This window comes from Gossypium arboreum, chromosome 12 (assembly GCF_025698485.1).
Source record: "Gossypium arboreum isolate Shixiya-1 chromosome 12, ASM2569848v2, whole genome shotgun sequence".
Taxonomy (NCBI): domain Eukaryota; kingdom Viridiplantae; phylum Streptophyta; class Magnoliopsida; order Malvales; family Malvaceae; genus Gossypium; species Gossypium arboreum.
In genome coordinates, this window is record NC_069081.1 from 94,421,425 (window position 1) to 94,440,109 (window position 18,685).

The following is an 18,685-nucleotide window of genomic DNA, read 5'->3' on the forward strand; positions in this document are numbered from 1 at the left end:
TTCGCTCAAAAGTCAATTCAACTTTTTGTCCAAAGTAGTATGCTAGTCGATTTCTGGTCCAATATGTCTGGCCGGTCCACTCCAACAATCGTACCTATCATCACTTGAAAATTTAAAAAAAATATATTTTTTAAAATTTTTAGGTAATAGGATGGCACAATCTCAAAGCGTCAAGTTATCAGACATTTACATATACCAAACACAAGGACCAAAATTGAATATCAAAGTGAGCTAAAAAGAATATAAGTATCAAAATGAAGCTTAAGTACTAAAAGTTATACTAACCCTAGTGGTGGGCAATGTTGAATATATTAGGGAGGCTGTGCAATTAAAGTTAGATAAGATGTTGAATATATTTGACAAATCTGAATCCATCCTTAAATTTTGTCTATAGTGTTTTTAAGATTATTAAGCATTCTTTGCTTGTGTTTTAAGTCAAATAAAAAAGTGATGTTAAGTAAAAATTATTTTATTATTTTTCATTAAGGAAAAAGAAATTTTATTTGTATATGATCCCTTCTGTGTCAAGGGATAAAGATATTTATTAAAATTAATCAATAAATTTATTTGGAATGCACATGCCTAAACTTAGGGTCCTCTAAACCCTATGAAACCAAAAACAGAATATCATAAATTAAATTAATTAATTTTTTTTGGCCATAATTAATCAATCATTTAAGTGGAAAATTATTTCCAATAAATTAAGTGGATAATTTTCCGACCAATTACATGTGTCAAGCTGGTTTCAAGTTTAAATCATGTGATAATTTTGCAAGTTAAATCATCTCAAACAAAATTTTCAAGTTTTGACTAAATAAATTTAAGTTAGGATAAATAATGTTAAAATCTAATCGAATTGACCAATTAAATTGATCATCAATGATCTAACTAGTCACATAAAACCAAATACAAACTAAATCATTAAAGCCAATAAAAAACAGACGATTGATTTATGTGTAGTCCTGCTCAAGGGCCAAATGACTTGCCCAACCCAGCCTGACTTGAGTGACACTCTCAAATACGTTTCATAAAAATTATACATGCATACGAGATTTAGCTTTAAAATTTACATTATGAGAATGAAAATGTACCATTTCACAATTAAATGGGGATTTTTCACCTGGACCCGATTCAACCAGCCCAGCCCAAATTCAATTTACATAATAAAAAATAAATATTAAAAAATTTTACTTAATAAAAAATATATAAAATATCCACAAAAAATATTTTATTAATTTTAAAAAGTAAAACCCGCTTTTTGAAGGGGCTGAGCTTGAACAACGAACATATTGACCGTATTGCCCTAGCATTCAAATCTTTTGCAACTTAAACAATCAAATCCAGAGTTTAAAATAGAGTAATAAAAATATCATCGTATTTTGTCACAATTTGCTTCAGACCCCCCCAACAATCCCCAGTTTCTGAATTTCGAGTTTTCTCAACTATAAACTAATACATGACTAAACGTTTTCTCATAAACTTACAACTAGATAGCTGGCAATGACCGGAAAACGAGGGCCGTTTACGTTGATTTTAGATCACAGATCACATACCGTGGTGCCGGTGCATTAAGAATTCAAACCAAATGGCATTCTGGGGGTTTTGATATTATATGATGTCTGCAGCGATCATCTGGGATTATGAAAGTATGAACTGAAATTCGCAGCATTTGCTGTTTAGGTGCCACTCATCATGACTCCCCCCCGGGGGTTGAAGCTCAGTAATGTAATCTACAAAATACAAACACATGATCCGCAACAGAAATTAAGTCAGTGAAACTGTTGCTCAATTAACTATAGCGAATATAAAGACTAGAAAGAACGGAGGTGTCAGTTAAATTACCACATTAATGACCTTGTCTTGGAATAGAACTGTCCACTTTCAATATCATCAGCCAGCTCCGCACCACCACCTCCACTGGCGGCAACTGCTTTGTTTTCAATATCTGTAACTTCTTTGCCCTCTCCGTCTTTGTTCTTACCAATATCTGCACTCACTTCAGAAGTGTTTGACACACAATGCTTTTGAAGCCATCTATCAGTTTCCCAAAGGACATGCATGATGCTTTCTCGAGCAGAATAGCCATGGCTCTCAAAGGGTAGAATAACAAGGCGACAGAGAGCTCCATGACCCTTCAGGGCATTGAAGAAACGATCCGACTGCACCGTATGGATATGGCCAACAAGTAGGTAAGCAAACAAAGGAAGAGATTAATATCTAAAAAGAAATGGGTAACAGGTTCTGCTTTTCTATCAAGGAGACAGAGAGGGCTATCTAAAATAGCATAATTCGTACGAGGGTGTGGGAAGCCATGTACCTGCATGGTTAATGTTCCCGGGTTGTTGTCTTCTTCTCCATGGATAAGCAAGATAGGCTTCTTGATTCTGTTTGCAGACATGAATGGACTCATCTCTACATAAGTATTAGTTGCCTCCCAAAGTGTTCTATCCTCATTCTGCGCCAAAGAGAGGAAGGAAGCCATAAATCCACCAATGAGAAATGAAGAAAGAGAAGAAAGGACAGAAATGGGCATTGAATTAAATACATTCAAATGCTTGAGTTCACTACCTGAAAACCGAAAGGTGTAAGGGTTCTATTGTAAGCTCCAGACCGAGCAATGCCACAACAGAAAAGGTGAGGAGCATGTGCGAGAAGGTTTGCAGTCATAAATGCTCCATAGGAATGTCCTCCTACAGCGATTTTGTTAGGATGCGCTACCTAAACACATGCAGCATGAGAAAAGCTCAAGTCAGAACTTTATAACCGGTATGCTGCAACAGGATGATGATTTGTATGGGAATGAAAGATATACGCACTCCACGTCGGATAACTTCCTCAACAGCTGCCTCTGCACTTGCAACCAGTTGCTCTACATACCTACACAGATAATGATATGATGGGATAGGATATACATACACAGACATACACAAACATGTATATTAATCATGCAAGTAACCTTTACCTATCATTGGCTTCTTCATCCCCTTCGCCAATTATTGGGATCGTCGGCCCGGATAAGATAGCAAATCTACAAAGCGGAAATATGAGTCACCATAATTTAGTCTAGTGGCATCCAGCTGAAAAGGAAAAACCGGTGGAGAGGAAACTAAAAACACAAAAATGAGTATATAGCAAATATTGAAAGAATAGTTTCATGCCTTCTAGCAAGCCAAAGGAGAGCTGATGTTGGACCTATGCCTGCAAACTCATTAGGAGAACCACGAACCTGCCCAGCTGCATCTTTGCTTTTAAATTCCCCTGGGTAAGACCAAACCAAACATGGAAGAGGGCCGTCTTTTAATGGATCATAGCCTGGCGGCAAGTACAATGTTGCAGTAAGTCGAACCCCATCCTTCCTCTCATATCTAATCATCTCTTTCTGCAATGATGCCAACTGTGGATACGGATGACGGAAGTTTGTGATCTGACATAATTTCTTATCTGGCCAACTTTGGATGTAATATTGGGTATTCTCAGTTTTCGATTCTTTAGAAGTAAGAATCTTCAGGTCATTGATGTGTATATCCCCTTCTTTTTGATCTGACAGCAAAGCAACAACACTCTCATAATACTTTTCTTTGTCACTCTCCCATATTCGTTCTTTGCTGCTAGTATTTCTGGAAAATTTTTGCTTTTAGATTACAAAGGCACCAATAGACCCCACAACAAGAACACACACACACAAAAGAAAAAGGTTAATTCTTAAACACTTACATATCAAGCAAATCAAGGAAGGGGATGTCCCCCTCTGGTGTAGCACCATTTCCATTCAGCAAAAGATAAGTTGCGTTGTCATTTTCTTTCCTCATTTTAGCTATCACATAACTCCCAGTAGAGGTTCTCCTCAGCATTGGAGAACCAGGATCAGAGTACACATCCTCAGATGATCTATCAAAGAGTATGCGTGGACTCACATCTTTTGATCCAGGAGATATAACCCAGGTTCTTGTTCGACGAGTCTTGTACCATGACTCGTACACGAGAGCCAATGAATCATCACACCAGGAAATACCTCTGTCAAAATGAAGAGTCACACAAATTAGAGAAACTGTGTACAACTCAATACTTAATAAGCCGATCAATCCCCTTGCTATAAACTATTGGGCAAAGACAATGCATAAATGGAAGTTAAGTCATATAGATGCATGCTAAGAAAAATCTTTATCCCAACATTTGCTGCAGGAACTCGAGGATCTCCATGTTAGGTAATGGAATGGCAGTCAAACATAGATTAGTAGGTAGCAATTCAGTTCAGAACATCCTTCTCCATCTACTACAAATCTTTAACTCAATTTTAGAATTCCTATACTCTGATGATATAGTTGACACCAGCAAGCAGTAACAAACAAAGTTCACATCTCCAAGGTTTTGTGACATCATTGCAAATACATAAGAAAGAAAGGTCAGCTACATTCATCGATTAAAATCAATATAAAGAAACCTACAAAGATAAATATAAGAAGTGGAACAAGTATACCTACCCATAGCGAAGATCAAGTTTGTGTAAGATTTCAGGCTCTTCACCTTCTTGTGGCTCGGCAGGCTGTGTATAAACTATATCACGTGGAGAAACTTCCACTTTTGCATCACCTCCATCTTGTGTCTCTGCCCTAAAAACTTCAGCAGAGTCAGGGAACTAAAATTACATAGAGAAACTTCATGATGAAACTATGACTTCATAAAATGCTTAAAAGTTATGACTTCATAAAATGCTTAAAAGTTTGACCATCAATAGTCCTATATAATTACATTCAATTTCATCTTAACAAATGCATAAGTGGGTAAAAAATACAGATACATATATACCAGTATAGAGTTGAAGGCTTATCTGCTCTCCAATTGAGTGACCTCATCCCACTTCGTACGCTATTGGATGCAATAGGGATATCCTCCGCAAGAGGCAAGTCGCAAAGTTCTCTAACAAAGTTCCCATCAGCTGTCCACAAATCCACCTTCTTGGGAAATCTTCCACATGGTACAATAAAAGAATACGGCCTATGAATTGAACTAATCAAAATGTACTTCTCATCGGGGGAAGGATCCAGAGATGTATAAACAGCCGGTGAACCAACCTCCTTCACCGTGCCATCCAAGGAAGCCAAAACGAGTTGAGAAGTGGCATAGTAATCAAATAAATCCTCATCGTACTCATCCTTCAGCAAATCCTGGAAAGTTCTAACTTGAACGATAGTTTTTTGCTCGTTGGATTGAATCTTCGGACCTGAAGGAACCAAAGGCTTCTTTGGTGGATCTCCACGAGACAAAGGAATGGTACAAACTAAGAGGGTAGAGTTATCCACCCAAACATAATTATCAAACACTGCATTCAGATAAATATCTGGAGACTGAAACAGTGGCCTAGCCATTCCAGTCTCGACATCGGCAACCCACACTCTAAGTTTACTTGAGCTACTCTCCTCTTCCTCAAAACGAACACTAAAGGTCAAATGTTTACCATCATTAGACCAAGTAACAAAATTAATCTTAACACCATCAGGCAATCCGCTAACCTCTGTTTCAGGTCCCAAAGAACCATCAGGCATCAGTGGATGAATCCCTATGCCAGTGTAAAAAGACATCCGGCTCCTGGTGTTACATTTCCCATCAATTCGAAGACCAGCAAGCTTTTCCTCAGGTCTCGCTAGTTCCGCCAATGGAGGCAAAGATCTCCGCTTCAAAAACAGAATTTTATCCCTTAATGGCGAAAACGACAGCGCGGGAAGCGGCGGAGCATCAACTATATCTCGAATCTCCGGCGGCGGGACACGGTATTTAACTCCGATTACACTCTCTAAATCAAATTCAAAATTAAGTTAATATTTTTTTTCAAAGTTAATAACTTGGAACTGAAATTAAAAGTTCAAAATTCGGCACAAAAGAAACTAAAATCAAATTCAAATTTTGATAGTTAACTCCGATTGCAACACTCTCTAAATCAAATTCAAAATTAAATTAATTTTAAAAAAGATACTAACTTGGAACTGAAATTAAAAGTTCAAAATTCACCACAAAAGAAGCTAAATCAAATTCAAATTTTGATATTTTAACTCCGATTGCAACCCTTTATAAATCAAACATCAAAATTAAAACCTTTTAAGTATAACTAACTTAAAACTGAAATATAAAAAAAATCATTATTTTCAACACCAAAAAAAAAGAGTACCATCGTCATCTTCAGCGAAAGTAAGAGAAGCATTTGCGGAGCCATTGCCGGCAGTGGAGCCGTCTTCAGCAAGAGATGAGTTAACAGGGACGAGACGGTTGAAGCGGAAAGCAGACATGGCCGGTTTGAAGAGGTTTGTAGAATCAGTTCTGAGGTGGCGAAATGAGCGAAGGGTAGAAGAAGGGAATCGAGCGTTGCCGAGAGAAAAAGGATGGAGGAGACAGCAACAAGATGAAGAGAAATGGGGGAGCCGATGATGCACTTTGTAAAGTCGCATCATTTTTTATTTTGATGCGACTAAAATTGAAGTGATACAATTATATTATTTAAGAAAAAAGAATAAAAGAAAATAAAATAAAGTAGTAGCCCTAAAGGAATTTGTGGTTTCTTGAAGGGGTAAAGTAACCTTTAGTCCCTGAATTTGATATTTTTTCTCACTGTGATCCTTGAACTGTTTTTCTACGTTAATCTTAATATTTGAAAGTTTTCTTAATTTAATCTTTTAACTTAGATTCCATAATCTATGATGATACCACACTCTGAATTGCAACTTAAAGAACTTTTTAGAAAATCATAATTTCTCTTGTATTTTTTTAATTTATAAATAAATAATTATAATTTCTTCAATGTTGATTAGTTTATCCATGATTTCTTTTTTCCTTTCAAGGAGCTTGAAGCTACGCCGTCTTGATTGATAACAATATCGATGTCAACTCAATAATTATCATAATAAAAACATAAAATACAATGAAAATAGAAAAATCTAAAAATAAAATTATTGTTTGATAAATAATATTTTAAGGATTTAATTATTTTTACATACGGTTTAACAATTTAAAATAAAAATAACTCTAACTTTTCTTTTATAAAAAATTGAAAATATTTATTTTAATATTATATTACCTTATTAAAATTTTACATTTAAAGTTTAATTTTATTTAGAATAAGATAAAATATTTAAAAATAAAGATTAAAAAGTAAAATAAATTTTGAAGGACTAAACTTATATTCATACTCACTACTAACAACTACTTCATACATTACCCTTTTATTTATTGGGTTTTTTTCTTTCAAGTTTGGCATTGCAGTGGTTGTTATATTCTCTACGACGGTGTTGTAATGGTTGTCATATTCTCTACGAGGCAAATTTGACTCTCCCTAACTTGTACACGTGTCAACAAAACAAATGGCATTGACGTTTCCTTTGACTTCACCTAAGAAAGTGCCTTGCTTGACCATCCATCTTGACTAGAAAAGTATCAACCTTCCATGTTCAAGACCACCCACTTAACAAGCACTCTTGGTAAGACCTTCCACTCTTCTAAAATGAGACAAGCACTTGCATTTTAGTTGTGAACACTATTCAAGTATGAACACACTCTTAAGGTAATAAGGACCCACTTGTGCATAACAATTTTGTATTAATTAAAGGCATAAAAAAATGAGTCCCACGGTGCACGTCCTTCACGTATTGTATGATGACAACCTTCTTCTAATAACCTACCACGTCATACTAGTAGATAAGAGAACCCCTTCTATAAATACCCCTAACCATAAAGAACGGGTTGACCTTTGAGTCTTCAAAGTTACTCTGAGCAAATATCATTTCTTCCAGCAGTCGATCTGTCCTCTTATTCCTTTCCAGCTCTCTGCCTCTTTAAGTGAACTGGCTTCTTCGGCACTACCACATATTCCTTCCCACTCTCTTATTTTATTGTACATTGTATCAACAAATTTTAATATTTTAAGTTAAATTTTATTAAATAATAGATACTTATTTAATTTTTTGTTAATGCAATATATTAAATCATTTCAAATATGAAAAAGTATATAAACTTTTATCAAGTGGCGTCAAGGGAGTAGGTAAAAAGCCTTGGCCGTCTTAGTTTGGTAAAAATTTTCTATTAGTCCTCTAAATTTGTGAACTTATTAACTAATTAAATGGTAAAAGTATTACCCTCTGAATTTACAATTCAATATCGATCCTTGAATGAAAAATTTCTTACTTTACCCTTAATGGAATGTGTATATTTGATTGATTCATGAGTTAACGTGTAAGCTAACTATTTTAGATATATCCTCAAGAAATAGAAGAAGAAATGGATTTGCAAATGAATATTTTAAATTTAAAAATAATTATTTAAATGATCTTATTTATCTTTCTTTTCTTAATTGATCGATGTTAATTTTGTTGGATTAAAATCTTTAATCGTGGATATATATGTATAATGTATATTCTTATTATAAAATGTGATATAAAATTAAGTGACTAATTATGTTATAAGTGCCATAGGTATTAAAGTTTATGGAAATAATATGTAGGTATCATAAGTTGTATTTATAATTTGATGAGGATCAAATTATAAATACTTAAAATTAATTTAATAATTAATTATTTAAAGAGGTAGTGGTCCCCAAAGAATAAGATTATATAACATATCATTTTCATCCGAATTATACAAAAGAAAAACTATCTAAAAAAATTTAAAGGAATGGATGAATTTAATTACATTTCTGCATATAATTTTATTCATAATTTGTTAACCTCAAATCTTCGAGCAGGAGTATTACATTTTTTCCAACAAATACCATCTATGTATTTTCAAATTTTTGGCTTTTCACTTTCGTACCGACCATTTGAGTTGTTGGATCCAGATAAGTGGTTTCCCAATTTTTTTTTAGGTTTTATTTTATTTTAATATTTTTTTCTATTTTACAAATAAAATCATCTTGGTTGCTTGAAAAATTACGTATTAAAATGTTAACACTCTCATGTCTTATCAAGGTTGTTTTTGCTTCTCATCTTTCCAGTAAATGACTCATATTTTGGTATTTGAAAGTTATATTTGATTTTAATATTTTGGAGTAATAAAGAGATAAATTTATAGCTAAATTGAAATTTTAAATTAATATTTTAACAGCTTAACTTTTCTTTAAGGGCAAAATTGATCTTTTATAGAATAATACTTATGTTTTACTTGTTTTAACATTTTAACCAAACAAAATAATATATGTTTATTACGTGATTAGCGATTTACCTACCAAACGAGGCGTAAATGTTAAAAATTTAAATATTTAAAATTTAAGCTTTGAATTTAAATTATAAAATATATTTTCTATATTACTTAAAATAAAATTAAAATTATTTTTTTCAAAAAAAACTATATTTCTCGCAGACTGCTAGCACTCAACCAGTAGTGACGACTGCTATCACGCATTTGCTATATTTCTCGCCGACCATTATAACGAAAAACAAAAAAAAGAAAAAGAAAAATACGACAACATATCATTGTCTATGAAGTCACATATAGATCGGTGTGCTTGGTCGAGATATTATTTATGATGTTAAGCAGCTTATGCTTTTTATTGATATTTCAATCCTTCACGTAGGTCTGTTATCACAGTTTATATTCGATGATGGTAGATATTCTTTCTAACAATATTATCGAATTTATTTTTAAAAAAATATAATATACTTTAAGTTAAATTATCAAAATAATTTTTTTTGTTTCCCTTAAGTTTTATTTTAGTCACTTATGTTTAAAATGTTACATTTTAATTACTTACGTTAACCTGTTGTAACATTTTAGTCATTGAACCGTTAATTACTGTAAACGATATAACGGTAAGTTGACATGGCACATTAAACCATCATTTCAAATAAAAAATTTAGGTTAAATTATATAATTGGTCTCTATATTTTTTCGTTTTGAGCAATTTTTTTCTTTTATGTTCTTGTAATTATTCTTCTTCTTTTTTTTCCCATTCTTTTCTGATTCTCTTTCTATTTTCCTCCCTTCTTCATCTCTTTTAACGTAAAAACAAATTAAATTGCTAAAAACGAAAAAAATATATTGACCAATTGTATAATTTAACCCAAATTTTTTATTTGAAATGATGATTTAACGTGCCACGTCAGTTTGCCGTTACACTGTTAATGATAATTAATGCTTAGTGACTAAAATATTACAACACGATAATGTAAGTGACTAAAATATAACATTACAAATATAGGTGACTAAAATATAACATGAAAAAAATAAAAATGACTATTTTAATAGTTTACCCCATATTTTATTATTACATTTAATACACATTATTTCTATCCGAATAATTGTCGACGTTTTGATGATAAAGTGTTGTAAGTAATGGAGAGTCGTAGATCACTAACATTCCTACACGAGTGGTTTATAAAGATATTCGAAACAAAACAAAATATTCCCATAAAATGTATAAAGAAAAACAAAAAGATATTCTCATAAAATATCTCCATTTTTCTCCATCTTATTGGTCCCAAAATGATAAGAAATTTGTGTTCATCAACCATTAGAAAAACCCTTATATTTTTCATCCCCGGTCTTAGCATAACCATTACATCATTTCCAGTCATAATATCCAAACACAGTAACATTACCAATGGCAACCCTGTCTAGCGTGAACCTCGTAACCCCAAGAATCATAGCCAATGGACCAGACGTCCCAACCGTCAAGGTCCCATGCCTTAACCGGCCTTGGAAAAGGGTATCCCCAATGAAGCTGCGTGTCGGGCCTGTTAGAGCTGCACCGGATGGAATATCGGAGAAGGTGGAGAAAAGCATAAAAGAGGCACAAGAGATGTGTTCGGATGATCCGGCGAGTGGCGAGTGTGTGGCGGCTTGGGACGAAGTGGAAGAGCTGAGTGCGGCGGCTAGCCACGCTAGGGACAAGAAGAAAGACGATGATCCTTTGGAGAATTACTGTAAAGACAACCCGGAGACGGATGAGTGTCGTACTTATGATAATTGAAAATGTTTGTTTTTTCTAGTTTCTTAGATTATAGTTGGATGTTAATCTGAAATATATTTTATTGTTGGTTTATATAGTTTGTTATAATGATGTAATCCTAAAATTATACACTCCTAGAAAAGAAAATGATATCAATTAATTTGGTAATTTGAAGTTTCTTTTTATGTATTATTAAGTAATGGGTTTTCTTTATAAGGGATATGTAATAACCCTAATTTGACCCTAATCGGGAAGTGATTTCGGGACCACAAAATCGAGTCATGAAAATAATTAAATATTAAATTTCATGTCTATTATATGAGATAATGCATGTGTGAAAAATTGATGCAATGATTTTTATCATTTGAATGTGAAATCATTAAATAGGACTTAAGTTGGAAACTTAGAAAATGTGCTTGGTTAAATTTTTTTTAATGGCCAAACGTTATATGATTTAATAGATGAGGATTTGCATGTTAATTTTGCCATTTCCAAATTAGTGGCCGACCATGTTGATTGCTTGAGTTAAATATATGTATTTTATATATATACATTATTAAATGAAATGAATTTAAAACATGAAAACAAAATTAAATAAAAGGAAAAAGGGTGACAAAAAAAAACAATGTTTTCCATATTCCTTCTTCCATTGCCGTAAGTGAAAGAAAGGTTGGAGCTAAGCATTCGGTCCTTTAGATATCTTGAATTAAGGTATGTTCCATGAGTTTGCTTTTAAAATTTTAGTGAATTTGAGATAGTTGCTAAGTCTTTTACTTAGCCCATGTGTAAATTTTAAGTTTGGTGTTGTCATGTATATTCTGCCATGGAAGTTTTCTACTTCATGGATAGTGTGTTAATGTTTTGAAATAGATATGGTAGAAGGATAAGGTTTGAGCTTGTTAATTCTTGAATTGGTTGAGTTTGATAAAATTTAATATTTGTAGCTTAATTGTTTAATGACAATCGGCTATGTTGAAATGCTAAATTAGTACTAAATTGTAAGTATTTAATTGAGTGTTAGCCGAAATTGAGCTTATGATAGTAATTAGAATTTGTGAAATTTATGCATTTTGTGGTCCAAGTGTGATAAGAACCATACAGTTATGGCATGTAAGCATGAAGATTAGATGATGGATAATTTTAAATGTGAGATGGTTAGAAGTTGATTTAAAGGCTTAATAAGTTAGTTTAAGGTGAAGTCATTAGCTTATGATATTCGGTTTTGGCTACTATGTGTTGGATCTTGAATATTTTAATGTTTTGAATTAGTAATGGATGAAAGATAATGTTTGAGTTTGCTAAATATTGAAATTAAAAGTTAATTATTTATTTGTTGTGTAAGAGCCGAAAGTGAACTTAGGAGATGAATTGAGGAAAATTGTTGTTATATGTTAAATGGTTGAGGTTTTGTTGTCATGTAGTGAAGGAGGGTTAAAATATTTAATATGTCAATTGAGTGAAATGTTAATGTACGAAATCTCATATTAGTTGATAGAAGAGGATGCTTAAATTGTTAAAAATTGATTTTAACATAGCCGAATGCGTTCATGAATGAAAGAATTATATTGGTTTTGAAATGTATGTGTTGCCGAATTCATTTTTAAGTAATAGTTGAAATTCTTGTTATGAGCGAATTATAATATAACCGAATAAAAGGCATGATTAATGAATTAGTGACAAGTGAATTTGTTTAATCTAGCTCAAGAGCTTAAGGAGCCTAATTCGAATAAGGGAAAAAGCTAAACTACCCGAATAGCATATCCGTAGTCATTCGACGACAGTCAAGGTAAGTCTTTGAGTAATGAAACTTAGCTTATGATTTGATAAAATCATGGTATATAAGCATAATAAATAAATTGTGACCTATTGGTTCTACTTGAATTACGTAGTGGGATAAATAATTTGTGCATATGACTTGTAGCCGAATGGTTATAGAAATCATGTTGGATAGCGAAACGAAATCGTGTTCTTTGTATGTGGCTATTGAGCCGAAAGTGGAATGGTTGATAAGCATGTTGTGCTTGTGTTCAAGTAATGTAAATGAAATGCTAATGTGTTATGATATATATATATATATGTGTGTGCATGATAATGGAGAATTATATCCGGGCTAAGTCCCGAAGGCATTCCTGCTGATGTTATATCCGGGTTAAGTCTTGAAGGCATTCGTGCTGGTATTATATCCGAGCTAAGTCCCGAAGGCATTCGTGCTGGTGTTTATCCGGGCTAAGTCTCGAAGGCATTCGTGCTGGTGTTATATCCGGGCTAAGTCCCGAAGGCATTCGTGCAAGTGTTATATCTGGGCTAAAGTCCCGCAGGCTTTGTGCTGGTATTATATCCGGGCTTAAAGTCCCGCATGCTTTGTGGTGGTGATTGGATTTGGGTTTTAAACCTAGCAGACTTAATGCCGATGATTGGAGTAAGATTATGATTTCGAATGTCCGTAGTAAACTACCATTGAATATGTTCAATACATTAAGTTGGTCAGGTATGAATTATATACTTTTATATGTTAGATTGATCGGAATTGAATCATGAATGCGAAATGAGAAGTATATGTGAAAATATCATATGTGTATGTGTGTATTCGGTTATGGTGAAAGGTTATATGAGATTGATTTGGTGATATACATGTTAAATAATATGAATCCAAAGAATGGGTAATAAATCTGCTTAGGACAGCAGCAGTAATGTGACTTCGGAAAATCACCATAAATTGTGGAAGTTGAGTTAGAGGCTGAATAAATTATGTCATGAAATCTTAATGAGTGTAGTTTCTTATAAAATAAACCGTATAAGCAAAAGAATTTCCAATAATGATATATTTGAAGTGGCGTGGAACAGAGTCAAAATGACTTCGAGGTCCCCTGTTCTGTTTTCAAAAAATCATTACAAATGGTACAAAAATGGTTATAAGATAAAATTTATATTATTAGACTCCTTAATGAGTCTAGTTTCAAATGAAATAAACGATAACATATTTCAAATTCTTTATAATGAGAAATTTGATTCGTAGTGAAGAGTGGTCAGATTAGTCAAACAGTGAAACAGGGGAAACTTCAATAAAAATATGGTATTGATTGGTCAAACCAAAAATTCTGAAAATTTGATGGATAGAATATATATGAGTCTATTTTCAGGGAAAATTAACGGCACTTGATTTGGAGTTTCTTAGCTCTAGTTATAAATAATTTAGTGACTGTTGCTCAGGAAGATAGCTTGTAGTGAATTTGTGATTTTGTTACAAACATGGTTAAAACTTGTTAATGAGATGCTTTTCGAGTTCTTATGATCTTATTTGTAATTTCAATATTTGGTTTTAATTGAGTTCAGATTCAAGTGAGGTGAATTTGCTAAATATGCATTATGTTCATGGATACTTGGCCAAAATGGCAATTATCTAGGAATGATTTCTTGAAAATTTGAATAATCGATCTATAAGTAAATTAATTGTTTGCATTGCTTAAAACTTACTAAGCATTGAAGCTTACTCCGTGTTCTCTTTTCCATTTATTATAGGTATATACTTTAGCTCGAGTTGGAAGGGCCGGAGATATCATCACACTATCGAGTCATTATGTGAGTTGAGAAGATTGTATATCATCATGGTTTAAGGCATGTATAGGATAGACTATAGGTAGAATGATATTTCGACTTTGTATACATTATAGCCATGCGAAGATGGCTTGCTCATTTTGTTTAGAGAAGCCTTATAATTGAACTAATGTGGTGAAATGTTTTAGTTATAACTTGATAGTAGTTAATTTGTTATTAGATATTCGGTTATGTTTTGATAGTGAGTCATTTTGGAAATTTATAAGAGCTCTTATGGAAAATCAATGAAACATGTTTGCATTGTTGATAATTTAAGTCTGGTAAGTATCTTTGACCTTATAGAAGTTTTGCTCAGTCAAGTAATACCTCATAACCTTATTCCGGCAACGGATACAGGTTAGGAGTGATACAGGATAATTCTGCAATGTAAAGAGCAAGTGCACATTTAAGCAAGTCGGATAAAGATAGAATGCATTAGGAGGGAACTGCATTTCTTACCAACTCCCTCCACGCATCCTCCAAATCATCCTTAGCACACCAATCTCCTCAAGAGAGGAATGTAAAGATATCATGTTACACTTCACGTCCAATTTGGTCGCCAAATTTAAATGTGTGATATTATATTATATTGTCAAAGTAACTAAGACTAGCTCACTTCATTAATTTATGAATTTAACTTAAAATTTACAATCATATCGATTTAATCATCATTTATAACCATGTACATGCATTATATAGGTGTTGAATATATTTAATTATTGAGTCTCAGGGTTACACAAGTCCAAAATTAGAGATTGGACTTGAATCTAACTTAAAATGCCAAAGTTCAGCATTGTGTCTCAAGACCGGTCTTCCTTACTATTTATGCTTTGAAGTAATTATGTCTTGAGACATTGGGTTAATGTCTCGAGATTAGGTCTTTTTGTTACAATGTGTAAAATAAATCTGAAATAAAATTTAATAAACCAGGATCTTTCATGTCAAATCATCAAGAATAAATCAAGAACAAAACTAGATGCGGAAGTGTACCTGAATCCATGAATTCCTTGAAGTTTTACCAGATCTTAAGGTTTTGATCTTCCAAATTAGCACGCAAGAAATTCAGAGAATATCTGCTCTCTCTTCCTAATGATGGGATATTCGAAAAGATATATTGTGTATAATTTAAGGACCATAACCCTAATATTTATAACCTTGGCATATTAGTTCTAATCAATTTCTAATTAGCCCATCATTAATCAGAATTTGATTAGAGCTCAATTACTAGAGTATCTACACATATTTGACCCATACTTTATTTAATAATTAAAACCCAATAAAATTCTAACCAATTAGATCACTTTTAATTTAGGCTAACCTATCATGATAGTAAATAATAGCATGTAATTTTCCTTATTATATACGTGATATCCATATTTTCCAACAATCTCCCACTTGGACTACATATATATATACTAGTTACTCTATAATTACATGTCATTATATAACCTTATGAGCTCAAAATTTTACTATCATATCTAAAAGGTATTCCGAACAATCTCGTCCATTAATTATGTTAACATAGAACCAAGACGACTTTTGTTACATATATCATAACTAAATTCATCCATGATCACGTATATTAACACAGCTAAATGACATAGATCAAGTATGGATGTGTAGCATGGAAATTACATGCAATATGATTTAAATATGTCTATTTCCAACTGGTCCTCTTTAAACCTAAGTGAGGTCAGTTTCAAAACAATAAACAGAGTGAATAAACTGAATACCCAGAAAATAACCAAATACATAAATGTCTGAAAACAAATAAAATATAAACTCCCACTAAATCATGATATCCTCAAACAATGTAACACCCATGTGAGCAGTGTGCTCAGGAAAGACCTTAGGTGGTAAACCTTTCATGGAGTTTGTCCCAATGTGCTCTATGGATATTTGACCATTTTGCATTCTTTTTTTTTTTTTACAACTAGGAACTTTATGTCAATATGCTTTGACTTAGATAAACTCATGTTGTTATTGGAATACAGCACTGCTGACTTATTGTCACAAAATAGTTTGAGTGGTCTTTCTACATTCTCCAAAATACATAGCCCTGTGACAAAGTTCCGCTACCATATTCCATGGTTTGATGCCATATAGCATGCTACAAACTCTACTGCTATAATGGACGAAGCTACAAGTGTTTTTTTGACACTTTTCGAAGATATAGTTCCTCCAGCTAGCAGGTAAATATAGCCTGATGTAGATTTCCTACTATCTTGGCACCCAGTGAAATCAGAATCAGAATACCCTATGACCTCTAAAAGATCTGATCTCTTATATAAGTAAACATGTAATATTTTGTTCTCTGAAGATATCTCATAACCCTTTTGACTGCTATCCAATGGTCTATACTAGAGTTGCTTAAATTCTGCCTAACATTCCAACAATGTATGCAATATCCAGACGCGCACATACTTGAGCATACATTAAACTCCCAACAGTTGATGCATAGGGAATCTTTTACATTTTCTGAATCTCAATGTTACTTTAAGGGTATTGAGTAAGACTAAATTTGTCTCCTTTAGTGACAGGGTTGTCACCTGGTATACAACTCTGCATGCCAAACCTTCTGAATACTTTATTGATATAGCTCTTTTGTGATAATCCAAGAATACCTCGAGATCGATCTCGATGTATCTGAATTTCTAAAACAAAAGAGACGTCCCCACGATCTTTCATCTCAAAGTGCTTAGATAAAAACCTCTTAATTTTGTGCAATAAGCCTATATCATTAGCAGCAAGCAAAATGTCATCAACATATAAAACCAGAATTATGTACTTACTCCCATTGAATTTTTGATACATACAATCATCAACAATATTCATCTCAAAACCGAACGAAACAATTATTTGATGAGACTTATTTAAATTCATAGATGGATTTTGTCAATTTGCAAACCATATTCTTTGAGTCTTCCGACTCAAAATTTTCTAGTTGCACCATATATATTGTTTCTTCAATGTTGCCATTAAAAAACGCAGTTTTAACATCCATTTGATGTAACTCAAGATCAAAATGAGCAACAAGCGCCATGATTATCTTAAAGGAGTCTTTCGATAAAATTGGAGAGAAAGTCTCTGTAAAATCAATACCTCGAGTATATCCTTTAGCTACAAGACGTGCTTTATACCTTTCCACATTACCATTTGCATCCCTCTTGGTTTTATATATCCATTTACAACCAATTGATTTTGCATCTTCAGGTAATGGGACAAGTTCCCAAACTTTATTGTCTTGCATAGATTTATACTCATCTTTCATGGCATCAATCCACTTTTGAGAATTAGGACTTTTCATGGCTTGACGAAAATTAATTGGATCATCTTTCATCATTCCATTATCATCCTCATGTTCTTGGAGAAATACAATATAATCATTTGGAATAGCATTTCTCATTTCTCTTGTGGACCTCCTTAATGGCACTTGTTCTTGAGGTTGTTGAGTTTGTTCTTCCGGAACAATTACCTCATTTTGAATGAGGAGTTGTTCAACATTATCTTGTAGAGGTTTTAAATTCACTTCTTGATCAATGATATGTATAAGAACCTGAACATCGTCAAAAGTGATAGTAGGAATTGAGTTAGAATCCAATTCCTCCTCAAAAGCAATGTCTCTAGCCTTATTTCTTCCCCCAAACTCAACATCCTCAAAAAATATTACAATTCTCGTTTCAAAAGTATTTCTTATTATGGGATCATAAAATTTATAGCCCCTAAATCGCTCAGAATAACCTATAAAGTAGTTACTTACTGTTTTGGAGTCCAATTTCTTTTCATGTGGCCTATAAAGCCTTACTTCAGCTGGATATCCCCAAATGTGAAAGTGCTTTATACTAGGCTTTTGACTTGTCCAAAGCTCATAAGGTGTTTTTGCAACTGCTTTATTAGGTACTCTATTCAGAACATAAGTTGTTGTCTTTAATGCTTCTCCCTAGAGGGACTCAGGTAAGGTAGAATAAGCAATCATGCTCCTTAACATATCATTAAAAATTCTATTTTGTCTTTCAGCTACACCATTCATACTAAGTGATCCTGGCATGGTGTACTGTGGGATAATACAACATTCCTCTAGAAATTTCGTAAATGGTCTTGGACATTGTTCACCTGATCCATCATATCTACCATAGTATTCACCACTATGATCAAATCTGACGT

The 18,685-nt window shown here is 33.1% G+C and overlaps 2 protein-coding genes across 2 annotated transcripts; one reads left to right on the forward strand and one right to left on the reverse strand.

The window, feature by feature from the left end:
• Positions 1–1,317: 1,317 nt before the first annotated feature.
• On the reverse strand, positions 1,318–6,509 carry LOC108479445 (probable glutamyl endopeptidase, chloroplastic). The gene is made up of 11 exons (XM_017782045.2): positions 6,164–6,509; positions 4,807–5,791; positions 4,482–4,610; positions 3,715–4,014; positions 3,159–3,617; positions 2,963–3,028; positions 2,817–2,877; positions 2,569–2,718; positions 2,318–2,455; positions 1,843–2,159; positions 1,318–1,730 (listed from the first exon to the last, which is right to left on the reverse strand). Coding segments are annotated over exons 1-11 (2,886 nt in total). The 5' UTR covers positions 6,444–6,509; the 3' UTR covers positions 1,318–1,729.
• Positions 6,510–10,467: 3,958 nt separating this feature from the next.
• Positions 10,468–11,095, forward strand: LOC108478535 (calvin cycle protein CP12-1, chloroplastic-like). The gene has a single exon (XM_017780995.2). The coding sequence runs from the start codon at positions 10,580–10,582 to the stop codon at positions 10,946–10,948; it is 369 nt and encodes a 122-aa protein (XP_017636484.1). The 5' UTR covers positions 10,468–10,579; the 3' UTR covers positions 10,949–11,095.
• Positions 11,096–18,685: the final 7,590 nt, after the last annotated feature.